The sequence below is a fragment of the Pleurodeles waltl genome, chromosome 12, assembly GCF_031143425.1.
Source record: "Pleurodeles waltl isolate 20211129_DDA chromosome 12, aPleWal1.hap1.20221129, whole genome shotgun sequence".
Classification (NCBI taxonomy): domain Eukaryota; kingdom Metazoa; phylum Chordata; class Amphibia; order Caudata; family Salamandridae; genus Pleurodeles; species Pleurodeles waltl.
This window is the reverse complement of record NC_090451.1, coordinates 644,824,037-644,850,197: the sequence shown is the minus strand read 5'-3', so window position 1 is coordinate 644,850,197 and position 26,161 is coordinate 644,824,037. Positions and strand designations below refer to the sequence as shown.

The following is a 26,161-nucleotide window of genomic DNA, read 5'->3' as shown; positions in this document are numbered from 1 at the left end:
TGATCACACCACACCCAGGGTTTGCCAGATCCCTTGCGCCATTAAACACCAACAACCCAGAGAAGTCTCTGATCTATCTAATTGTGTCAAATCAGATGGCCATTCCTGACAGGGACCAGAATAAGTTATTGGTGAACAGAAACCTAAAGAAGCTTCTGTCTATTGTTAGTTAGTGGAATTGAGACTAGTGTGGTTTGTTACGGGCATGACTATGAAAAGATATAGGAAGCAGGGTCGACGTTTCGCCACATGGTGTATCCACACCAAGTAACAACACTTTACGCCTTGGAGGATGCTTAAAACAACACTATTATGAAGTGCCTTTCAATTCACACTCCCACAAGCACTTATTATCCACTATAGCTTTCTGCAAAAGTGTCAAGACTAGATATAATGGGAGGTTGCGATGACGCACAGTACATGAGACAATTGGTAGAAATGGAATGCATGTTAGCAAAAGGAGAGATTAATTGCTAGTGGCCCGATGGCAACACTCCACCCATTTTCGCATATCTGGCGGGAGGAGTACACAAAAGTAGGGGATGCCCAAAAAAGCATCACAAAGACTGGGGTCCCTGGATGGAAAACCTCGGACTGGAACTGACATAAGTAGTAAACTAAGGGCCTGATTCTAACTTTGGAGGACGGTGTTAAACCGTCCCAAAAGTGGGGGATATACCACCTACCGTATTACGAGTTCCATAGGATATAATGGACTCGTAATACGGTAGGTGGTATATCCGCCACTTTTGGGACGGTTTAACACCGTCCTCCAAAGTTAGAATCAGGCCCTAAATGACTTTTATCAGAGGGTTGATGCGGGGTGGGTGCTCCGGAGGACCTTAATGTTGCGCGGGTGAATCATTGATGACTGCTCCACACTTCATTTATGTTGCCTTTAATAAAACGCATGTATTCATTAAAAATGAATAAAAGGTCTACATAAAAGATCTAAGCCTTTAACTATGGTCTCCCTATACTGTAGACCCGCACTTTGAAAAACTATCCAAATGTGTGCTTGCTGCCATAGAAAATGTGTGATAGCAGAAATCAGGGGACCTCTGAATAAGCTTGTGGTGTCTCTTCATTGGCTTTGTAGAAAAGGATAATGCATGAGTATATTTTGATGACAAAGGGCACTTTAGTTACTAGTTAGAAGGAACTCTTGGGTTACAGATTGTATCATGATGATCAACCTATTTTTTGCTTTAACAGGATAGGCCACAGTTGTGTCAAACTCGGTGCTTCCTACAGACCAGTATTGCATTAGTAACTCCATCCCCCAAAACCAATAATCACAAGAACTCCACAATACATGGTTGTAGGAAGTTGGCTCTGTATGTGCTATTTCAAAGTAAGGAATAGCATGCACAGAGTCCAAGGGTTCCCCTTAGAGGTAAAATAGTGGTAAAAATAGATAATACTAATGCTCTATTTTGTGGTAGTGTGGTCGAGCAGTAGGCTTATCCAAGGAGTAGTGTTAAGCATTTGTTGTACATACACATAGACAATAAATGAGGTACACACACTCAGAGACAAATCCAGCCAATAGGTTTTGTATAGAAAAATATATTTTCTTAGTTTATTTTAAGAACCACAGGTTCAAATTTAACATGTAATATCTTGTTTGAAAGGTATTGCAGGTAAGTACATTAGGAACTTTGAATCATTTCAATTGCATGTATACTTTTCAAGTTATTCACAAATAGCTATTTCAAAAGTGGACACTTAGTGCAATTTTCACAGTTCCTGGGGGAGGTAAGTTTTTGTTAGTTTTACCAGGTAAGTAAGACACTTACAGGGTTCAGTTCTTGGTCCAAGGTAGCCCACCGTTGGGGGTTCAGAGCAACCCCAAAGTCACCACACCAGCAGCTCAGGGCCGGTCAGGTGCAGAGTTCAAAGTGGTGCCCAAAACGCATAGGCTAGAATGGAGAGAAGGGGGTGCCCCGGTTCCGGTCTGCTTGCAGGTAAGTACCCGCGTCTTCGGAGGGCAGACCAGGGGGGTTTTGTAGGGCACCGGGGGGGACACAAGCCCACACAGAAATTTCACCCTCAGCAGCGCGGGGGCGGCCGGGTGCAGTGTAGAAACAAGCGTCGGGTTTTCAATGTTAGTCTATGAGAGATCAACGGATCTCTTCAGCGCTGCAGGCAGGCAAGGGGGGGCTTCCTCGGGGAAACCTCCACTTGGGCAAGGGAGAGGGACTCCTGGGGGTCACTTCTCCAGTGAAAGTCCGGTCCTTCAGGTCCTGGGGGCTGCGGGTGCAGGGTCTTTTCCAGGCGTCGGGACTTAGGTTTCAGAGAGTCGCGGTCAGGGGAAGCCTCGGGATTCCCTCTGCAGGCGGCGCTGTGGGGGCTCAGGGGGGACAGGTTTTGGTACTCACAGTCGGAGAGTAGTCCGGGGGTCCTCCCTGAGGTGTTGGTTCTCCACCAGCCGAGTCGGGGTCGTCGGGTGCAGTGTTGCAAGTCTCACGCTTCTTGCGGGGAGATTGCAGGGTCTTTAAAGCTGCTCCTCGAAACAAAGTTGCAGTCTTTTTGGAGCAGGTCCGCTGTCCTCGGGAGTTTCTTGTCTTTTTCGAAGCAGGGCAGTCCTCAGAGGATTCAGAGGTCGCTGGTCCCTTGGAAGGCGTCGCTGGAGCAGAGTTCTTTGGAAGGTAGGAGACAGGCCGGTGAGTTTCTGGAGCCAAGGCAGTTGTCGTCTTCTGGTCTTCCTCTGCAGGGGTTTTCAGCTAGGCAGTCCTTCTTCTTGTAGTTTGCAGGAATCTAATTTTCTAGGGTTCAGGGTAGCCCTTAAATACTAAATTTAAGGGCGTGTTTAGGTCTGGGGGGTTAGTAGCCAATGGCTACTAGCCCTGAGGGTGGGTACACCCTCTTTGTGCCTCCTCCCAAGGGGAGGGGGTCACAATCCTAACCCTATTGGGGGAATCCTCCATCTGCAAGATGGAGGATTTCTAAAAGTTAGAGTCACCTCAGCTCAGGACACCTTAGGGGCTGTCCTGACTGGCCAGTGACTCCTCCTTGTTGCTTTCTTTGTTCCCTCCAGCCTTGCCGCCAAAAGTGGGGGCCGTGGCCGGAGGGGGCGGGCAACTCCACTAAGCTGGAGTGCCCTGCTGGGCTGTGACAAAGGGGTGAGCCTTTGAGGCTCACCGCCAGGTGTTACAGCTCCTGCCTGGGGGAGGTGTTAGCATCTCCACCCGGTGCAGGCTTTGTTACTGGCCTCAGAGTGACAAAGGCACTCTCCCCATGGGGCCAGCAACATGTCTCTAGTGTGGCAGGCTGCTGGAACTAGTCAGCCTACACAGACAGTCGGTTAAGTTTCAGGGGGCACCTCTAAGGTGCCCTCTGGGGTGTATTTTGCAATAAAATGTACACTGGCATTAGTGTGCATTTATTGTGCTGAGAAGTTTGATACCAAACTTCCCAGTTTTCAGTGTAGCCATTATGGTGCTGTGGAGTTCGTGTTTGACAGACTCCCAGACCATATACTCTTATGGCTACCCTGCACTTACAATGTCTAAGGTTTTGTTTAGACACTGTAGGGGTACCATGCTCATGCACTGGTACCCTCACCTATGGTATAGTGCACCCTGCCTTAGGGCTGTAAGGCCTGCTAGAGGGGTGTCTTACCTATACTGCATAGGCAGTGAGAGGCTGGCATGGCACCCTGAGGGGAGTGCCATGTCGACTTACTCGTTTTGTCCTCACTAGCACACACAAGCTGGCAAGCAGTGTGTCTGTGCTGAGTGAGAGGTCTCCAGGGTGGCATAAGACATGCTGCAGCCCTTAGAGACCTTCCTTGGCATCAGGGCCCCTTGTACTAGGAGTACCAGTTACAAGGGACTTATCTGGATGCCAGGGTCTGCCAATTGTGGATACAAAAGTACAGGTTAGGGAAAGAACACTGGTGCTGGGGCCTGGTTAGCAGGCCTCAGCACACTTTCAATTGTAAACATAGCATCAGCAAAGGCAAAAAGTCAGGGGGCAACCATGCCAAGGAGGCATTTCCTTACAATGGTCACATTTAATCCCAGTATCATATGGACTATTTTAGCTAATGCCTTATGGAGACTACACAATTACACATGCCACTGTTTCACACCATCTTCACACCACTCATCCCATCACACTAAAAATACAGTAAATCCAAACCTACAGTAACCCTACAATCACATGTTTTCTAGACCAAGTAATAAATGAATCTTTTACTACTGCCAAAGACTTTCATGCAAAGCTCAATGTCGCCAACACCAAACCTTTAATTCAATTTCCCTCCTTACTTGTTTATGCAACAATCTGGAATGTATGTTTTGTCTATTTTTTTGCAAAACTAGCTTGGGAAAAATGGGGAGGTGTACATTAATGGGTTTGGGTTTAGTGGGAGATATAACAATGTCTGGCACTAATTAAAATATTTGAGTTACTCAATTACATTAAATTGATCCACTTATTGCATTGCATTACATTTCACATGTTTAGGCCCCGGGAGATTACGTGATTTGCCCAAAATCAATCAACTTCAGTCAAGTGGCACAACCAGAATTAGAACCCAGATATCCAGGTTCCAAAGTCCGAAGGTCAGCTATTGTAACACTGTTGTTCTTCTGACCGATTGTCTCTTGGTGTGGGTAGGTGAGATTTGCGACTGCATTGTTCTGAAAGTATTGATCATTGGGGTGTGGTCAGGTAGCCTGAGACCTTCTGACGGCATCCCCTGATGGGTGACCTTTCAGTATGCCAAGTACAGATGATCTATAAGAACTTAAGGCTTCTTTGCACATCAAGATTTCATGACTCCATTTGATTGATGTTTTCTGACTGTATCATGTGATGTAATGGTCTTTAAGGATGTGCCTCTCTTTCCTAAACTGGAGCAGGGTTTTGAAAGCCTAATTGAATACATGGATGTTATTCTAGATTCTTGGGGAATAAACGAAGAAGGCCTGTTACCTTTCTTTTTACTTTTTTTGCAACTCTCCGGTCCCATAGTAGGGATGGCTTTAAGGATGTTGCAGCTGGTTTTTAAGATGGTGAAGCAAGGGAGCCAGCGAAGTATCAGTAGGGTGGGGTGAAGTGGTCATATTTCTTTATGTCATTGATGAGGCTTTGCTTTGGTGTATAGGATGCCCTTAAAAGGGCGAATGTAGAGTTTTGTAAGCAATAGAGCAAAGTGTTGCTATCGTCCAATTTAAAGAATATGAGGGCTCAAAAAGCAATTCTGAAGGCACTTTCTAGGATGAATGCTTACACTTCCACCAGTACAGCCAGCTGGTAGCAGGCCATCATTGTGTTCTGTGTAATGTGTGGGTTGAATTCACTGTCTCGGCACTGGGTGACAGTTGGGGGTCAAATACTTCCAGCTTCATGTCATTGACCCAGGATTAGATTTACTGTTGCTTTTGGTTCTTATAAAAAAGTAGAGCTTCTATATTAGTGGGGCTATACTTTGGGAGGTGCTGGACATCAAGGTCTAGATGAGATGCAGGCAGTGTTTACAGCTGAAGTTACTTTCAGGTAGAGTTGTGTGTTATTGGCGTATTGGTGATTTTTCGAGTTGTTATCAGTGAGTCGAGTCCCATAGGGCTCCACGTAGAGGTTGAAGGTGACAGGACATAACATGAGACATTGGGGGACTCCACAGTGTTTTCTGGAACCTAGAGGTGCCCATCTCAATGAAATAATGCTGTCTGGAAGTTGTGAAACTTGTAGGATTATTTTTTTTGAAAGTGGGTGATTCCTGGTGGATCTGAAGTAAAATATCAGTTCCTCTAGAGAGTTCCCTGAAGAGCAGGTCCCTTGCCCCCACAATGAGCAAAATAAAATCTAAATTAGGTTATCTGTAGTCGAGCATAGGATTCTCTGCAGAAAGTAGAAATAATATGTTTGATTTAGATACACTAGATATTGTTTGTATAGATCTCTATGGATCATGGACAGAAATTTAAATTTCATGTTACTCTTATTAAAAGTCTATTCTCCTTAAGTTATTTTCAGGGATTACCCCTCTTAACACATTGGCCCTCATCCTGACCTTGGCGGGCGGCGGAGGCCGCCCGCCAAAGTCCCGCCGTCAGGTTACCGTTCCGCGGTCGAAAGACCGCGGCGGTAATTCTGACATTCCCGCTGGGCTGGCGGGCGGCCGCCTTCAGGCCGCCCGCCAGCCCAGCGGGAAAGAGGCTTCCACGATGAAGCCGGCTCGGAATCGAGCCGGCGGAGTGGAAGCTGTGCGACGGGTGCAGTTGCACCCGTCGCGTATTTCACTGTCTGCGCAGCAGTCAGTGAAATACATTTAGGGGCCCTCTTACGGGGGCCCCTGCAGTGCCCATGCCAGTGGCATGGGCACTGCAGGGGCCCCCAGGGGCCCCGCGACCCCCCCTACCGCCATCCGGTTCCCGGCGGGCGGACCGCCGGGAACTGGATGGCGGTAGGGGGGGTCGGAATCCCCTCGGCGGCGCAGCAAGCTGCGCCGCCTTGGAGGATTCCAAGGGGCAGCGGAAAACCGGCGGGAGACCGCCGGTTTTCCTGCACTGACCGCGGCCAAAGCGCCGCAGTCAGAATGCCCTACGGGGCACTGCCGGTCTGTCGGCGGTGCTCCCGCCGACCCTGGCCCCGGCGGTCTAAGACCGCCGGGGTTAGAATCACCCCCATAGTGAGGTAACACAAGGCATTATCTGTGTTCAGTGCTGTGCCTCTGTTTCTAACCATGTCCTTGTTTTCCTCCCTCTAGCTGTTTGTGATAGACAACGGAGCTGACGACTGGCGGATAGCTATGACATATGAGCGCATCTTCTACATAAGCCTAGAACTGTTAATCTGTGCCATCCACCCAATTCCTGGAGAGTACAAGTTCTTTTGGAATGCTCGCCTGGCCTTTTCTTATACGCCCTCTCAGACAGAGGCGGACGTGGACATTATCCTGTGCATACCCATGTTCTTGAGGCTGTACCTCATCGCCAGGGTCATGCTTCTGCACAGTAAACTCTTTACAGATGCCTCGTCGCGGAGCATCGGCGCCCTCAACAAAATCAACTTTAACACACGGTTTGTGATGAAAACACTCATGACCATCTGCCCAGGGACTGTTCTTCTGGTCTTCAGCATCTCCCTGTGGATCATAGCAGCATGGACGGTGCGGGTGTGCGAGAGGTGAGCTTTCTCAGACATGGACCAGAAGGAAGTGTAGGGGAGTCTTGGAGAGGGGTGCAAGGCAGGTGAAAAAGGAAATAAGAATAGAAGGGTAGGTCAAGAGGTAGAGAGGTCCAGCAAGGTCCATTTAAAGAATGAAAGGGGGAAAGCAATGGGTACAAAAAGGAATATGAAGGGGCATGCAGGATGACGTTGTGTGCCAAATAACTTACATGACAGGTCGAATCAGCTGTAGCCTCCATGGGGGGGGGGGAGTGTGTGGTAGTTCCAGGGACAGTGAAGATGACAAAAGCTAACTAAGGGAAGCAGAAGGGTTGCCAGTCACATTGTAAATGGAAGTAGATGTAAGTAGGTGTAGTGTGATAGGATCAATGGATAAGAAGGATGCGAGGGAGGGAGACTACGGTGACAGGGATACAGGTTAGTGTTGACTGAGATAGATGTCAAAAGTGAAGCAAGCAGTCTAGAGATTAACAGAGGTGACCAGGTGCAAACAAGAGAGGATTGGGGTTACTGAGAGTAGGTGAAGTCGGTTATATGGGCACAGACAAAGGTCTATGTCCCCAGAGTCACCATCTTGCCATTCCTGATTGTATAGTTCACAAACCAGTACCTGCTGGGAATTCTAGTCTTGACTCACTTCAGTTGACCCAGCTAGACCAGGGTTTCGATTTGCAATAGAATGTAAAGAACTGGACTGGAAGTGGGCGAGTGAGTTACCTAGTAATCGTGATACTACTTAAGCAAACTAGTAAATGGCAGATGACACTGATAGACTTATCTTGAAGCACAAACTAAACTAACACCGTTTGTATTAAAAAAAAAACATGAGCTAGCCCGTTATGCGATACGACTCCAACTGCTGAGTAACATGGCTCATTCCATGACTTGACACAACTCCTGGGCCGGGGGGGGGGGCGGGGTGGCAGGGACGAGAGATGAGCACTCACCAGGACCAGCAGGGAAGGAAAGAGGTCATCAAAACCTCATACAGTGGGCTTGCCAGACATGTGGGAGAGCACTGCTAATTGTGAGCTAGGATCCACCTTCGTGGTCTCTTTCTCTGTCCCTCTTTTTTTTGTTCCTTTTCGTCCACTGTGTCCTCATGTCTCATCTCTCTTTACCCTTATGTGCTTCCCGCCTCTCCTTTGACCCTCCTACATTGATCTCTCTCTAAACCCCCCTTCTGTTCGGACAGTTTGAACTTGCTGCTCCCCGCTTACCTACCAAACCGATGTCTCCATCAAGCCATACTTTGCCATCACTCCATTCCTCGGCAGTTTCCATAGCCCCCCGCTCTTCCACGTCACCCCTTTCCCCCTTAACTACATTTCATATTCTTCACATGCCTCTGCAGCTCCATTAGCCTCAACTCTTTTCGCCCTGCCAGTCTACAGCACCTCACTCTTTCCATGCTTACCTCTCTCCTTTCACACTTTTCGCCCTGCTCTCCTTCCATATTTCTATGGATTTCTAATTATTTCCTGCTTATCTCATGTCTCGGCTTCCTCTTTGCTCCATCATGCCCCTGCCCCATGAACCAGACGCGCAGGACTTTTGCCAGGCAGCCTGTTGCTTAGCAACCGGCTCTAATGGCGGCCGAGGCTGAGCATGTTGTCACTCTGGATGTTGGAGAAGAGAATCTGCTGTACCAGTGCATCTTTCCTTGTTGCTGGCTGGTGCTAGGGTCTCCGGATATGGAACCCTAGCACCCCATCTTTCTTGTACACCCCCCCAATACTCTCGACTCAGCAGCGCTATTCACACTCGCCAGCAGCCGCTCCTCAGAAGTCCTAAGCGCATAGCTCAGCACACATTTACTCAGCCTTCAAAGACTTTTACACATAACCTGTAGATAAGATTATCCTGGTAACCCTGAACAATGACGTAATGGAGGGGCACTATTTGAGTCTCGGCCTAAGTGGCATTTTCGGTGTTTAAAGAGTCACTTACCAATTCGCTTATATATATACGTTGTGAAAGGGTCTGCTAAGCCCCTTGTACATACACACACACCCGAGGGACCTTCTGGTTCACCCTAGACACCTACTGCCCCTACACCCATACGACTTTCATTGTGCACCTATAGACATAATACATTTAAGGGGTGTTTCGCGTGCGGTAATGTGCATACCATAGGTGTCTCCTCAAGCTTTTAGGCAAGTACTCCATTTAAGAGTTCCCCAGCGGCCCCAGATAACATACATATTTTAGGGTCACCTCAGTATACTTATTCACTACCACATGTAACGTGCACTCTTCTGTGCCCCTACACTCACACTACATGCATGGGGTCACCTCACTGTGCCTATATTAAGAGGGCGCCTGCCACTCAAACCACATGTAGGGGGGTCTTCTCAGTGACCCATACACGCCCTAAATGTGCAGGGTCGACTCAGTGACCCACCCACTACACATACTCTATTTAGGGGTCATTCATGAATCATCTAGCAGTGCCAATGCAGCATACGAGATGACTCTTCAATGCATCACTACACATACTACATGCAAGGGTTCCCCTCTGGGCCTTACTACACATACTACATGCAGGGGTTCAACTCAGTTCCTTACTACACATACTACATGTAAGAGTTCTCCTCAGTGCCTTACTATTCATACTAAATGTAAGGATTCTCCCCAGTGCCCTATTACACATACTAAATGTAAAGGGTCTCTTCAGTGCCTTACTACACATACTACATGCAAAGGTTCTCCTCAGTGCCTTACTACACATACTGCATGCAAGAGGTTTCCTCTGTGCCTTACTACACATACTACATGTAAGGGGTTTCCTCAGTGCCTTACTACACATACTACATGTAAGGGGTTTCCTCAGTGCCTTACTACACATACTACATGTAAGGGTTTGCCTCAGAGCCTTACTACACATACTGCATGCAAGGGTTCTCCTCAGTGCCTTACTACACATACTACATGCAAAGGTTCTCCTCAGTGCTTTACTACGCATACTGCATGTAAGGGGTTTCCTCAGTGCCTTACTACACATACTACATGTAAGGGTTCGCCTCAGAGCCTTACTACACATACTGCATGCAAGGGTTCTCCTCAGTGCCTTACTACACATACTACATGCAAGGGTTCTCCTCAGTGCCTTGCTACACATACTGCATGCAAAGGTTCTCCTCAGTACCTTACTACGCATACTACATGTAAGGGTTCTCCCCCAATGGCCTACTACACATACTAAATGTGAGGTTCTCCTCAGTGCCTTACCACACATACTACATGTAAGGGTTCTCCTCAGTGCCTTACTAGTCATACTAAATGTAGGGGTTCTTCCCAATGCCCTATTACATATACTAAATGTAAGGGGTCTCTTCAGTGCCTTACTACACATACTACATGTAAGGGGTCTTATCAGTGCCTTACTACACATACTACATGTAAAGTTCTCCTCAACGCATCACTGCTCATTCTTTATATGCACAAGGGTCTCCTCAGTGCCTTACTAGGTATACTTCATGTAAGAGTTCTTTTCAGTGCCTCACTACACTTACTACATGTACAGTTCTCCTCAGTGCTTGCCTATACAAGCTATATGTAAGGGATCTCTGCCGTGCCTTGCTTCATATACTACATATAAGGTTCTCCCCAGTGGCTTACTGCATATACTAAATGTAAAGAGTCTCCTCGGTGTCTTACTACACATACTATGTCTAAGGGTTCTCCTTAGTGCCTCACTACACTTACTAGAGGTAAGCATTCTCCTCAGTGCCTTACTACACATACTACATGTAAGGGGTTTCCTCAGTGCCTTACTAATACTACATGTAAGTGTCCTCCTTAATGACACACTACACTTACCACATGTAAGGGTCCTCCTTAATGACTCACTACACTTACTACATGTAAGGGGTCTCCTCAGTGCCTTACTACACATACTACATGTAAGGTTCTCATCAATGCACCATTGCATATGCTACATGCACAGGGGTCTCCTCAGTGCCTTACTACACATACTATTTGTAAGGGTTCTTCTCAGTGCCTCTGTACACATACTACAAATAAATTGGTTTCCTCATTGGCTCACTGCACATACTACCTGTAGGGTTCTCCTCAATACATACTAGAAGAAAATGGATGTGCTAATATCCTACCACACAAACTACACGCAGGGGGTCTCCTTAGTGCTGTACTACACATACTACACGTAACAGGTCTACTCAGTGCCTCCATAAAATACTACATGTAAGGTGTCTCCTCAATGTCTCACTACACATAGTACATGTAAGGTGTCTCCTCAATGTCTCACTACACATAGTACATGTAAGGAGTCTCCTTAGTGCTGCACTATACATACTGCATGTAACAAGTCTCCTCAGTGCCTCTGTAAAATACTACATGTAAGTGGTCTACTCAGTGCCTCCCTACATATACTACACATAAGGTGTCACCCCAGTGCCTCACTACTAACACTGCATGTATTAGGTCTTCTCAGTGTCTCACTACACGTACAACCTGTAAGATGTCTCATCAAAGCCTTGCTAAACTTATTGCATGTAACAAGTCTACAGTTCTCGCCAGTGCCTCACGACACATAGTGCATATAAGGGGGGTCCTCAGTTCTTCAATACACATACTACCTTTAATAGGTCTATATAGTGCCTCATTACAACTACTAACCTTAATGGCCTCCCTGCTCCCCTACACATACTACATGTAAATGGATTTCCCCAGTACCTCACAACAAGTATTGCATGTAAGGGTTCTCCTCAATGCCTCATTATACATACTCCAAGTACATTTGTCTCCACAATACCTCACTCACACAAGCTACATGTAACAGGTCTACTCAGTGCCTCACTACACATGCTACATGTAATGGGCCTCCTCACTGCCTCACTATATATACATGTAGGAGTCTCTTTAGTGTCTCACTACTAACACTGTATGTAATAAGTCTCCTCAGTGCCTCACTATGCACACTACATGTAAGGGGTCTCTTTAGTGTCTTACTTCCAACAACATATGTAACAAGTCACCCCATTGCTCCTCTACACATACTACATGTAAGGGATCTCTTCAGTGCCTCACAACGCATACTACATGTAACGGGTCTCTTTAGTGCCTTACTAAAAATAGTGCATCTAAGGGGTCTCATTAGTATCTCACTCTACATACTACATGTATGGGAGTCTCCACAGTGCCTCAACAACACATACTACAAGTAAGGGGTCTCTTTAGTGCCTCACTACAAATAGCGCATCTAAGGGGTCTCATTAGTATTTAACTCTACATACTACATGTATGGGAGTCTCCACAGTGCCTCACAACACATACTACATGTAAGGGGCCTCTTTAGTGCCTCACTACAAATAGCGCATCTAAGGGGTCTTATTAGTGTCTCACAATACATACTACATGTATAGGAGTCTCCACAGTGCCTCTCTAAACATACTACATGTAAGGGACCTCCTCTGTGCCTCACTACACATATTACATGTAAGGGAATTCCTTAGAGTTACAATACGAATAAGGCAACTGAGGGCTCTCACTAGTGTCTCACTACACATATGACATACATTGTGGTCTCTATGGTACTTTACTACACATGCTACATGTAAGGCATCGCCCTTTAGGGGTATATCTATAAGCAATATAAAACCTATTGTTTGTACCCCAGGTTAAAAGTTGCAATTCCTAATTATAAAGGAATGCTGGACAATGGCACTTCATCAATAGTGCCCCTTAGAAAGGCCTTTATTTAAGAAATTGAGCCATTCTTATGAGATTAAACTGAAGGTTCAATGCTACCACTTTTTTCTGTCAGGGGTTCATCATCCATTTCCTAATCTCAGCTCTTATCTCTCTGTTTCCTCTCCCCACCTCATTTACCTCCATCTCGGACCGCTTTGCTCTTCCAGAGGCTGAGGCTCCGCTATACACGTTATCGCAGGCAATGTCCAAAGTGAGGGAGATCTGAGGGGCTTGGTGTGCCATACATTTTTAAATTTAGAAAAAACAGTTCTCCTACTTATTGTGAAAAGACCCTCCCAGTATGGGACGACAGTTAAAATGCTTCATCTGACGTGTAAGGCGGGGAGCCGCCTGTGCTGTGAAACTGAGGGACCTAAACAAGCTTTCCTGCCAGTTTGCCTGCTTGCTGAACCAAATGTAAATGCGCTCAACTGGTCAATTTGCAAACAGTGGCGTAAAAGAGCTGCAGGGGGCGCCCCATGCAAAGACCATGGAGGGCCCCCTCTGGACTCCCTCAGGCTATGTGCTTTGCTGAGGGGAACCCCTGAAGCTCGGGGCCTCCCTGCGCTGCGGGGGCTGTGGGGGCCTTTGTTGCGGCACTATATGCAAATGTAAAGGGCGTCTGGAAGCCAGTATTGGCTTTAATTAGTGGAAATACTCAAAGATTACTGATGACGCACATTTTATCCTTTTGACAGGTAATGTAAGGGAACTGCCAGCTAAGGTGTGAAGTGTGTGCTTTTAAAAGACAGTTCTAAAATAAATGCACTTTGTACAGTCTGGGTATTACTAAAATCTATATTTTGGAAGCACTTTATCTTAAACCTTTTTGCACATTTTGTAGCAGTCTATCTCATACTTGTGTAATGCAAGTTTGAAATAATTACTTACATGTTCACAGTGTTTTCTGTCACAGACTGGGACCTTGTAGTCCTAAACATACACAAGTCAATAATCTCCACGGCACCAACCAGGATTCAATTCTGTGGCTCTCTGGTGCAGTGATGAAGGTTTCGTAATGTACAATAGTGCAATTCCCACTGATTAACATAATTTGTCTTTCATTTTCGTTTAAGCTGTACATTGTTTTATATTTAGTTACCTGAAGGTGAAAGACTGATAAAACTTTACAGAATATTTTTAGCCACGGCTTTGACCATGCCCCCACGCTCACTCTTCCTGCCTCCATTGCGTACAGCGTCACCGTTCCCATACTGTTTTTTAATGCACTTCAACCACTGATTGCAGGAAAAGTTTGTTTGTATCTTGTTGTCCTTCTGAGTCCTGAGACGCTAAAGTCTGTCACTGTGCTATCCGGCCTTGAGTGTGAGGCCTGGTCCAGGCCAGTCCTTGCGCTTCTGGCTGGAGGGCACTTTGTCAGGGACCCAGGGCTGGCTTTAGCGCTGGTGGCCCACTGTGTGACATTCTTTTTCGCGCACCCGCCCCCACGACTGCCTCCTCAGATTCCCTCACTACCTCCTGTCCAAAAGTCCCCCTTGTTTCTCCATAGCCCCTCCCTCACATACTTTTAATTTGTTTTGAAGTTTTGGTAAAGGCTGGCTTTACTAATCCACCAAGCTATCCACATAAAATACAGATCAGTTCATTGCAGCAGGCATATAAACCTTCCCTGCTACTTTATGGAGAGTCAAAACTGCCACTAGACAAAACTCTGATCTCTCTCTCTCCAGCAGGAACATTAATCACAAGAGTTATCTTGACATTTGTATTGCTTACTGAAAGCTGGACCCACAAGGAACTCTGCAGCAAGTTTTTTTAAATCTTAAGATATTGCTAAACACAGCGCCCCGCCCGCTCCGGAGGTTAGTGCCTCTTTTCCAATTCAGCGCTGGTCGCCCTGCCCTAAAGCCGGTCCTGCAGGGACCTGAGCCAGGTCACTTTCCAATCATCTCATGTCCAGGATATTTTCATCAACTCTTTGATTTTTCCTTTGAGAGCCACGACCGGGGCTCGCATCCCTGTGCTGCTATAGGTTTACAGATGACTTCATGTCACCAGAGACACTGTGCTCAACTTCTGGGTCCTAGAGCAATATCCTAATGCACTCTGGGAGTTGTAGTCTTCGATTAATTAATTTGCTAGAATTAAACTAACACACCCGAAAACAAATATTCAAAGAATATATCTTCTGAAGAATTAGAATTTGTGCTAAAGAAAAGCCCAGGACTGGGGCACTGCTTCTGTGTTGCTATGGAGTCATCCAAAAACTTCCATGCTACTGTTTTGTAGTTAATAGTGATACATCTATAGAGCTTTTTTCAAGATAAAGCCGAACATCACTGAGTCAAATCAAGCCATCTGGTGACAACACAACTGAAAGAAATTTAATCGGAGAAGATGCCTGTAGTTTTGGGACTTTGCACGGAAGGCAGTCGATTGCTGTGGCGTTCCATAGTCTAACACCTACACCAATAGACTTAGGGTCACTGGTGCTGCAAGCACCCTCTCAACGAATAAACCACTCTCCCTCACTTGAACCATATCTGTAATCACACAGAGCATGCAAAGTGAGCAAATCAGGCCCTCCTTAGGATAGTTCCCACACTTTAAATCACCCATCCATCCTTCCTTTTACCCTTTTATTTATTTCTGCAGTCATCTGCCCAACTTTTCAACCATTCATCCATCGTTTCATCCTTTCATGCATACATCCATCCTTTCCCCTATTCGTATATAAAGTCGTTTTTCGATTCATGGATCAATATATCCGTCTATCCATCCTTTTTGCCATTATCCTTTCACTCTCTCCCATCTGTCCACACTTCATCCTTCCATCCATTCACAGTTTCACCTATCAATCCATTCAGTCTTCCAGTCATCCTTTTAACATTGCATTCCTTCATTCTTTCACAGTTCCTTTCAACCTGTTTTTACCTGTTGTTCATTATTTTCTTCCCTTTCACCCTTCAGTTCTTTCATCTTTCTGTCTACCGAAATGTGGTCTCTCTTCCTTAATCTTTCTTTCTCACCTTTTATTCTCATGATCCCTTTTTCTGTTTATCTCTCTCTCACTCTGTGATTTTCACTATTCTCATCATTTCATAATTCTACTTTTCGGTTTTCTTTGCTGTGTATCAGGCTACCCCCCCACACCACTGTAATTGTGTTCCCTTACAGTATTATTTAATATCACTTTCTAGGCAGAGATGGAGACAAAGGCCCATAATCAACTAATTAATGTTTAAGTGGGACCCATTCTGCCTGCCCATAGGGCCATGAGCAGCCCCCACTTAAATTGCTTAAGTTGGGGCTTCACTGTCACAGTTCCCTATCCTCCTTGTGTTCACCTTCCACCAAGAGGACTCATTTTGCTTCCTGAAGAAGCAGGGGTACCTCTCACTAGGCCTCACTAATTCACATAGAATGCTGAATAAGAGGTGTGTACAAGGATTAGAAAACATTGGTCCATTGATGATCTGGGCCAAAATAGGGGAAACGGCCACCAGCTGGCCACAAGCATTGGCTTCCTGCCTTGCAAATTGGATCTTCCCTCTTGTAATTGGACAAGAACCTTTGCCTCCAAGGAACAATCCCTGCTACCAGACTAAAAATATTTTCTATCCTGAGAAAACATCTAGTACTACCCAGAACCAGAAGATGAGTGCATTTTTTGTGAGGTCTCTAAGAAACTGGTGTTTGAGGTTCTTATGAAAGCTGTAGATGACACTGACATGTCTACATATATGAAGAATATTACAAAAATTTGGCAGCAGTGGGCATGGCAGACACTGGAAGGTCAAATTTACTATTCTGCCTCCAGTTCTAGAATATTTGAGGAAAGAACACATTTCCCCCCAGTATTCAAGAAGGAGTGTTTACTATTCTAACTCCAACCCTAGAATATTTTTGGGGGAGTAATACATTCTCCACGTTTTTTAGGAAGGGTTGAAAAGTAGTTATTTTGATTTGGAGAAAGTGCTGCCCTGAGGGTTCAGCTCAGGGCAAAAAACTAGGAACATCCACATTTGCAAAGGAGGGTTTTTGTTTGGAGGTCTTACTAAAGCTGGGAGTCTCCAGACTTGAGCACAGCTTTGCTTCTTAATACTCTGTTTCTGCAGGAGATCTGATGTTTTCAAGATAGATCTTCAGGGTGTTAAGGGGGATAACATTGCACATGATGCATGCAGTCTTGTAGGCAGAACGATGTTCCAGGTGAAGCAACCTAGAGAATACAACTACAGGGAGAGGATGAGGCGCTATGGCGTGAGCTGCCAACTTTGGAACTGAGGAACTGGGTTTGAGTCTCAGCACTCGTTCAACATAATCTGTGACTCTGGGGAAATCACTTAATCTCCCTGTGCCTAAAAGAAAAAGATTGTACCCTTGTGTAATGTAACTTGTGCTCATGTGAAGCATGCCAATCCCTTCGGGTCAAGTTTGCGCTATATAAAACTGAAAATAACACAGGGACAAGTGTGAAGATGCAAGATCCAATGAGCTGTCATGTGAGAGACCACTTTGAAAGGAGCTAGGCAAGCTTTAAATGTTAGTGACGTAATAAAATGAACAGTATCTGGGGTTGAAGTTATTGACTTTGTCTAAAAGGTAAGCCTTATGCATTTAGAGGCTGGACATAGGACTGTTGTTTTATTCCAGCTTGGTCATTCTAATGGTGTTGATGAGTGAAGGATGTTGTTTGAAAGGAAGGTGGGGACAGAATTTGGGGATGTTTAATACATTGTAATGTGTCAATGTAGATGAGACAAACGTTTCACCACACATTTAGTTATCCAAAATTACTTTCAGGTTTTTGCTAAAGGGGCCTTAGAGAGTGTGTTCAGAAGAAAGATTGGCGGGCACAGAAAGGAGATGGGGCGGTGGTTAATTTGAGCCAGTGGTTGCAAGTGCGACCCATTGCCACTCATTTTTGTTAACCAGCACTTTTTTCCCCCTTATCAGACTTGGGCCCAGAGCAAGGGAGAGAAAAACACAAAAGTGGAAAAGAAAGATAAAAAGCAGTGACAAAGGTAGAACGTAGGGGTTGTAAAAGAACCTACATGAGTGAGATAGGGTGGGGGTGGATGGTAGTGGATGAAATAGGCATTAGGTGGAATCAAAACTAAGCAGCCTTGGTATTCAGCACCTTGACATTAAATAGAGTGGGACACTGGTGTCTGAATGTACATTTACACCCCCACACTTATTCTTTTACAAATTAAGCACTGGCTAGTGGCCAGTGATGTAGGAGAGTAAATGATCTCCACTGTTGAGTTCAGCCAGGGACATCTTAGTGCTATTCAGTGGCAGATGACAGTACGAGAGTCTGATGTTCCAGAATAGAGGTAAGAGAAGAATGGCTAGATATGCACCACATTTTAATCTTGCATGACCATTGATACTCGACAATGCCTTCTTCTGCTACTCTAAACCACCTGCTAACGGGTGGCTCATCATACCACTAAACAAAACTTCCTTTCTAGACAAATTCTTCTGCCACTAACCCACCACATCTGCCACTAGACGACGATTCCTGCCACTGAACCACTCCTCCTACTACTAGTCAATACTTTTTTTACCAGGCTATTGAGTTATTCTGAGTTTTTCCTAGTTGAGAACCAGGTTCGGGGAGCATCAGACGGCTATATGTAGATATTAACATAAATAGCCTGGAAATATTAATGTATATTCCGGGAAGTAGTCCTGGAAAATCAACAGGATCTAAATCCAGTTCAAATCTAGCCCCCCTACATCATTTTTATTCACTGCCCCAACTGTTTTCTGATCGCTTCTCCTGTAAAATCGCAGCTTATTGTTTTGTCTCTCTTCATAGGTACCACGACCAGCAAGATGCCACCAGTAACTTCCTTAGTGCCATGTGGCTGATATCCATCACCTTTTTGTCCATCGGTTATGGCGATATGGTGCCAAATACGTACTGTGGCAAGGGCGTATGCCTCCTCACCGGCATCATGGTAAGAAGCATCCTGAACCAGGAAGAGTGTGTTTGGTCTTTGAAAAGGAGAGAGGAGATGTCCACTGACTGAATCCAGGGGCATACCACAGAAGAAGAGGCTTGCTCACAAGTGAAGGAAACATGTTTCTTTCCCCTAGAGAGGGCAAGGTCTCCTCGCGGGACAGGGCAAGTCGGTATTTGTTCTCAATAGAGTAGAATCACACCTCAAGTGGGCAGGAAACTGTCTACTTACCAGTGGGTGGTGTCTGAGCCCCAGAGAGAAGGAATGATATATCCTACCATGGAAGTGGTAAGTTGCCCACTACACTGTTAATTAGACCAGGCTGGTCACCTGAGAAGATGAAGAAGGTGTGAGTTAGATCAATGGAGATGGAAGCTGTGTCTACTGAAAAGATATGAAGGTAGATGTCCAAACACTGAAAAGGTAGGTGCCTATGCCTTTTCACTAAATGAGAGTGGAAAATGTTTACTCAGTTGAAAAGCGTAATATAAATACTCAGTTGAAGGGCATAAGAAGTAAGTTGACTGCTCACTTCCTAAGAAGAGCTGGAAGGGGCATCAAGTGACTGAAGGCGGGTTATATGTATATCCTGATCAGTGAGGACAGTAAGTGCCTGATCACTACAGACTGAGTAACATTTGTATGTCCGAGGAAGGAGGGAATGAGTTGGGCATTCTCAAGATCTTTGACATCCTAGACAAGGTATGTCCGTTGCAGAATGCCACACCTCTTTTTTCATGTCTACCTTTGCATACCCACAGCAATGGGTGCCACAGACGACCCATCTATTTATCGAAAGAGTCTTACTCATAAAGAGACTGTGGTGTGCCTGCTCAACAGGATTAAGATTGAACATGCATGTCTTCACCATTGATGAGGGGCATGGGCCTGCTCACTGCGTAAATATACAAAACGTTGTGTGTCAAATAGATGCAGTCCTAGTCTCTGACTAGGCATAAGCTCATTGTTTCATTATAGGTCCTTAGGACATCCATCATCGCACAAGAATCTTATATAGCCTCTAGGAAAGGGTATGATTGAGAGGGTGAATCATATGTTGAAGGAGACGATTCAGGGCTGAATGTTAAAGATGTCTTTGACAAGATTTGGAATTATCATAACTCTCCTCATTTCATCATCCAGGAAACTTGGTTTATGTTGTTGCATGGAAGAAGTTCTTCAAACAGGCTCTCACCCAGATGACTGCTTCAAAACACTGTGGCAACTAAAGTGCACCTGTGTTTGTCTGAAGTTGCCCAAAGAGGTGCAGTTGCATAGGAGTCCTGGGCGGAACTCACGGTGTTTCACTCTGTGGAATTCAGTGGAGGTACATTGAAACGGCATTAGAATCTGTGGAGTTCCATTAGCGGGTGGAATTCTGGCACGCCATGCTTCTTGCACTGATTTTTAGCTCCAGGAGCTCGTTCTGTGCTGTAAAATCAGAGCGAACGGCACCAAGCGGTGCACCAGAGGGCGCTGCTTCTTTCTGCTGCTCGATTAGATTTTCTACTAGAGCGGCACCTTTGTAGGCGTACCTGGTTGTGAGCTGCTGCGACCGCCTGCATTTAGAAATCTTACCGGGAGGCATTCTAACACCCAACAATCATGCGAGGGGACGCATATTTTTGCTCATGCTCGCCAACTTAATTTTAGCAAGCTGTGCACAAGAAAAACTCTGCCACGCAGTTGTTGGTAGAGTTTTGCCAGAACTTTGCTCCCCAACCAGAACACAGAGTGTTCAAAACTCTGCAAATTCGCCGGCAGAGCGGAATTTTTCACTCACCCCTATGATAGGAGAAGAGTACAGCAAGGTACAGTGAATTCAATACAATCAAGCGGCAGGATTTTTAATTCATGGATGTGGCTAAAATGAAGAGGCCTGCCAGTTGCAGGAAGTTGTATCCTTCAATGAAAATACTGCAGGTTGCTAAGCACGCTGTCTTAGTAGAAATTGGCAGATGATGAAGCAAGAGGAGAGTTTCAGTGTTACAAATAGTTGAGTGCAGATTGTAAACCTTAGAGTGGTCTTGAAGACAAACTTAGTTATAATTTAAAAAGAGTGTTTTTTTTTATTTTGATGAAGGGGCAAGTAAGAGCCAAGAGAGGTGTGCTCCTCTGGCATTCATTTGTGGTGGGTATATAGAGGATTTAATAATCTTGACAGAGTAGTTTACTCAGGGCATATTGAATGTCTGTTCTCAAAATAATGTTTTTGCTGAGCATTCTTTGGTGTACCATAGGTCCAAGATGGTTTCTCACAAACCTAAACATCTGCAGGATTTTGTTATCTATTGATTATTTTTCACTGTTGCGTTCATTGTGAGTGGGTAGGGGTGTGATACTGGTTCACTTGTTTCTGTACCCTTAACTATTAGAATGTATATTTTTGGTTTGTTGTGGCTTTCAGTACAAGTTCCAAATTCCAATCAGTTTGCTCATTTCAGTTGAACTTAAGCTGTGTTGAGATATTGTATGTCGTTCATGCTATTAGATCAAACTGACCGTGTTTTTGTCTACCACTCACTTTCCTGGATTTATATGAGGGAACAACACAGAATCCTTTTACATTTTGGTTGCGTGCCAGCCCATGTTGGCTGAGGCCCTTACCTCCCCTCCCTGTCAGAGGACCACCCGCTGCATCTTCAGATTCCCGGCTGCTAGTCACTATTGTATCCTGAACAGGCCCCTCTTGTTAATCCCTTTTGCTTTAAAGCAACAAAAGCCAAAACCCAGGGTTCTTTGCAGGGTTTTCTTTTTGAAGTCTTGCTACAAACAGCATTAGCTTTTTGTCAGCGTTGGCTTTATATACGACACTCCACAGAGCCAATCCTTGCTAAAGCTTGAACGTCTTTCTTGTAAGTCACAGTTATTCATTGTTCTTATTTGTTGCTTTCCTCCCTTTTTGTGTCACCTGCCCAAAGGAGTTTTTTTGGTTTCGTCCTTGGTAGATTTGTGATTTGTCCTAGTCAGAACTCAGCATTGCATCTAAGAAAACAGAGCCACATTTAAGCAAAACCAGTTAGCTGCATTTCAGTGCCACCTAGTGATACCCAGGATGACACAACACTGATCTTGACTGATGCAGATATTGAAGAAATTTATAAACACGAATTGGCAATGACAATTGCTCTCATTTGCATTTAAATGTGAGACAGACTGGAATTTACACTGCTTGTTCTTCCTGTGACCCTGCATGGCAATCTCAGAAAGAAAAAAGTCAGTGACCGATACATTGTCCTAAATACTGTAGGGCAACTACCTGTGACTTGGTCGTCCTATGGAAGACAGTGTGCCAAGGCAAGTGTTTCCAGCAGCGTAGCGAGCTGAGTTTCTGTTGTCAGAAACCTAGTGGTTAGCCATCTCTTTATGGGTCAGGTCGACTTGCCAGTGTTCAGGAGCCCTCCGGCTCGGCCAAATTCTGAATGACTCCCTAGGCTATTGCTGGGCCATGTTTACCATGCCTCTCACTTATGTGTTGGTCTTTATTTTAAAGAGCATTCACAAAACACTACCTTGTACTGACTAATAGCAAGTCTCTAATAAAATTAAAGAAAATGTATTTGGTCGAATAGCACAGTGTTTTAATCTCATGTCTTTTGCAAAATCTTGTTATTGATGTTCGAGAGTCGAGAAAGCCTGAGCAGCAGCTCTTGATTGCTTTTTCTGTACCAAAGGAATAGAGGTGTATAGATTGTAATTTGCTTTCTTCAGCTAACTTTAATAAAAATAGTGGATGACTTTTCTGTTGCAGACATCTGTAGTTTAGCCATGTGCATTCAATCCACCCTGACCCTGGCTGATAATAGTCGTTTGTTTCTCAGAAATACAGCTGCCTCACAAGAAAGCAGTATGCAAACATTTGGGTTGTTGATTAGGATTTTTCAATATAATTGCAAAGGTACGACTCGTGAACTAGTTACTTGTTTCCATTTGGAAACTGCAGCTTATTAAATGTATTAAGGTACCTCCAATGTTATCCTACAGGAGAGGTAGGTCTTGAAGTAGTGAAAACAAATTTAGGAGTTTTTCACTGCAGGACATGTGAAACTAAAATTAACATGCCCCACCTTTTAAGTACATTGCACCCTACCCTCTGGGTTTTTCAGGGCCTACCCTGTGGTGACTTACATGTATTAAAAGGGAAGGTTTGGGCTTGGCAAAAAGGTTTACGATGCCAAGTCGACATGACAGTTTTAAAACTGCACACACGTGTTGCTATGTCAGGCCTGAGAAATGTTTAAAGTGCTACCTAAGTTGGTGGCACAATCAGGGCTGCAGGTCCACTAGTAGCGTTTCATTTACAGGCCCTGGGCACAGGTAGGGCCTCTTTACTAGGGACTTTCAGATGGGTATAAGCTGATTTTACCATGTTTTAAGGAGAGAGCACAAGCACTTTAGCACTGGTTAGCATGGGTAAAGTGTGCATCATACTAAAGCCAGTAAACACAAAGTCAGCAAAACAAGAGGACTAAAAGCAAAATGTTAAGGGGAAAACATTGCCAGTGGTGTCAAGTCTAAGAGAGGGATTTGTTCAATATCCAAAGGAGACCAGAGTTGTTCCAAAACCAATCATGTGGTCTAAAGAAATGTTAGTGTCTGATCATTTTTAAATGTGACTTAGCAGATGAGCTGTATGCAATACTTATTGTTACTAATTCTTTAAAATACACCTACAGTAGACTTTTTTCCCAATGCACCTCATGCTATTGGCTGTTTGATGTATTATTCTGGCTCTGAGTGCTTGCATTGCAATGCATAGGGGACTATCTTACAGCTCAAAAGAAAAGTGAATCATCAGATATTAAATTCTTCATCTCGTGTATTCATTGTATGCAGAAAGCAGTCGTTTTTGTTTTGTTCCTGTATTGTGGCAGACTTTCATTTAATACTTTATTTAGGTCTCAAAATACAAACCAGCCTATTTAGCCTTACTAATGCTTTTATTTTAGTGTAGATGAAGTAGTACCTTAGCACCACTAAGGGTGAACTTTGGCATTGGTATTACAAGAGAGGAGATTGAGGGTAAGAAGCTTCACAATTGCTTCTCTCTCACAAAAAAGTAATTCTGCTGCTCTCCATAATGCTGTAGTGTGCATTTCGCTAACTATGGCGCACTGACTATGCTTCATGCAAATAAATGCAGAAAAACCAATGAAATGGTTTGCTGTGGCATTCTTGTAGTCTAAACAATAGATAATAGAGAAAAGGACAAATTGTATTTGTTATGTTTCAGACATTTCTGTAGCACTGTATTGCCATTTGTATGGCTTTGAAGCGCTTTTGGATTTTAGTATCTCCACTCCCAGGTCTAAGGCATGATGTCACCGCCTGAAGTGCAGTTTGTGGTTTTTGAATATTGTCACCAGTAATGGATGTGCTCAATATACTGCTGCTGTGCATGTGTGTGTTTGGTTGTATGTGGGTACAATAAACTTTCCCCAAATACAAAGTGTACAGGAAAATTGCATATGTGATTATAAATATTAACAAGCATTGACAAAGCCACTAGGTGCATTGCTGCCTGCTATCCTGTTGGCTTCGCCAGTGCTTATTTTGTTTTACCATGGTCTTTTTAAAACATTGTTGTGGGAGCTGTCGGGCCCTCTAGAATATTAAATAAAACACTGGAAAAATGTTTTATCAGTCTCAAAATGAAAACATCCCACAACACTGCTTTATGGGCTCAGGTGCTCTTTCTGAAGGGTCAGAATCCTGTCACTCACAGTGAACTTAGCCAATGACAGATGGGGGCTGACCCACTGCTCCATAGTGTAGTGGGCTGAAGTAAAGTGTGAATGATGCAATAACGGACCCGTGGATGAAAAGGATTGGCTGAAAGTCCCCATAAGTAACGGCAGACCTAATAAAAAAAACACAATACGAGATGAGCCAAGCTGGGCACTTTTTATCAGCTGGCCCACTGAAGCGAAAGAAGTGACTGAGGGCTGGAGGAAAAAATGAATGCCTCACTGGCAGTTTCAGACGTTAAAAGGCTATAAATCCAGGATAGGGCGGGAAGGGCCGTCCTTTCAATAGCATCAAACAACAACAGACTATTAGAATGCTATTGCCGTGGCACACAGCGCTTATATTTATTTTATTATGGGGCCAGTCATGGAAACCTGAGTGCATTTTTTAGTGACGAGTTGAAAATGTATAGTGCTGAGGTGGCAGTGTTTGGGCGCCTTGTATCGTGTTCTCGAGGCAACCACTACAAAATATAAATGTGCAGTTTGTTTATGTATTAAAAAATGCTCCTGAGTGTTCCGCATTTTTCAGTTAAGGGAACTGAAATTAAGTATTGCGGTTTGTCTAGCATCACAGGGCGTGGTCCAGCCAGAGAGCTGGGATTCGGGCCCAGGTCACTGACTTGGGACCTCAATGCGAGTATCCTGGGGTTTGTCACACTATCACCCCCCAGCAGGGGTTATCATTGGATTCCCGCTTTATCGGTAACTCATGACGGGCAAGGGAGGTTATCTAGTGACTATAAGGTGTCCTCCGTGGCTACACTCAGAAATGAGGATTCACTATGGCACACCGAATGGGATTCCTCCGGTAATGCCACATTCCTGACACAGACTTCCGCAGTGTTACAGAGGATCTTGTAGATCAGATGGCGCCGGTAGCTCCTGTTACCAGCCCATCGGGCAACGGTAATGAGTCCCTTTGTTACTAGACCACATGTCCCAAGCCCACTGACGAAACGCAGAATGATGGAGGCCCCCTGTGTAATGTGAAAAGGGGCCCCGAGTAGCAATATCTCACAAATATTCATATGCTTTGGGCTGGAGGGGGCACCTGAAAGGCCAGCCACAGGTAGGGTGACCACCTGGCATCGAGGCAAATTCTGGACAGGACTGTAAAAAAATCATGACAAAGGGTCAGAATTCAGGACAAAAATTCAACAGCAAGCGCCAGTTTTACAGACACATCCAAGAGATGCCATAACCCAATTACGTTATCACTGCTTCTATTTACTCTCCTGTTTTTTTACATAATACCATTTATTCACTGTGGTCTTTTTGTGATTGCCTCCTGGGGTGCCACATTCAGGTGTCACATTATGTCCTTGTTCGGTAGTAAATGAATGCCCTTCAGCACTGTCTGAGCCATCACCCCTATCCTAATCTACCCAATTTTTCTTGGAGAGAAAGCAACAGAAACATGTTGATTATGTTTTAAATATTTTAAAACCCATGGCAAACAATTTGGGAAACATTAAGGTAAGTAATCTTATGCTAGTTTAAACAAGTTGAATAAAAACACCTGGCTCACCTCAACCTCCAATGGACTTGCATCCCAAAACAAATGAATGTGGCAGAGCAGATGGTGTTGGCGACAGTCTCACACCTAATGTCACGATG

The 26,161-nt window shown here is 44.8% G+C and overlaps 1 protein-coding gene across 1 annotated transcript in view; it reads left to right on the top strand.

Moving 5' to 3' along the window:
* KCNN3 (potassium calcium-activated channel subfamily N member 3) overlaps positions 1–26,161 on the top strand; it is a 279,573-nt gene that overhangs the window by 166,492 nt on the left and 86,920 nt on the right. Inside the window, exons 3-4 of the mRNA XM_069218215.1 lie at positions 6,722–7,140; positions 18,650–18,791. Of these exons, the coding sequence (XP_069074316.1) occupies positions 6,722–7,140; positions 18,650–18,791 (561 nt within the window). The remainder of the gene's footprint in view (positions 1–6,721; positions 7,141–18,649; positions 18,792–26,161) is intronic.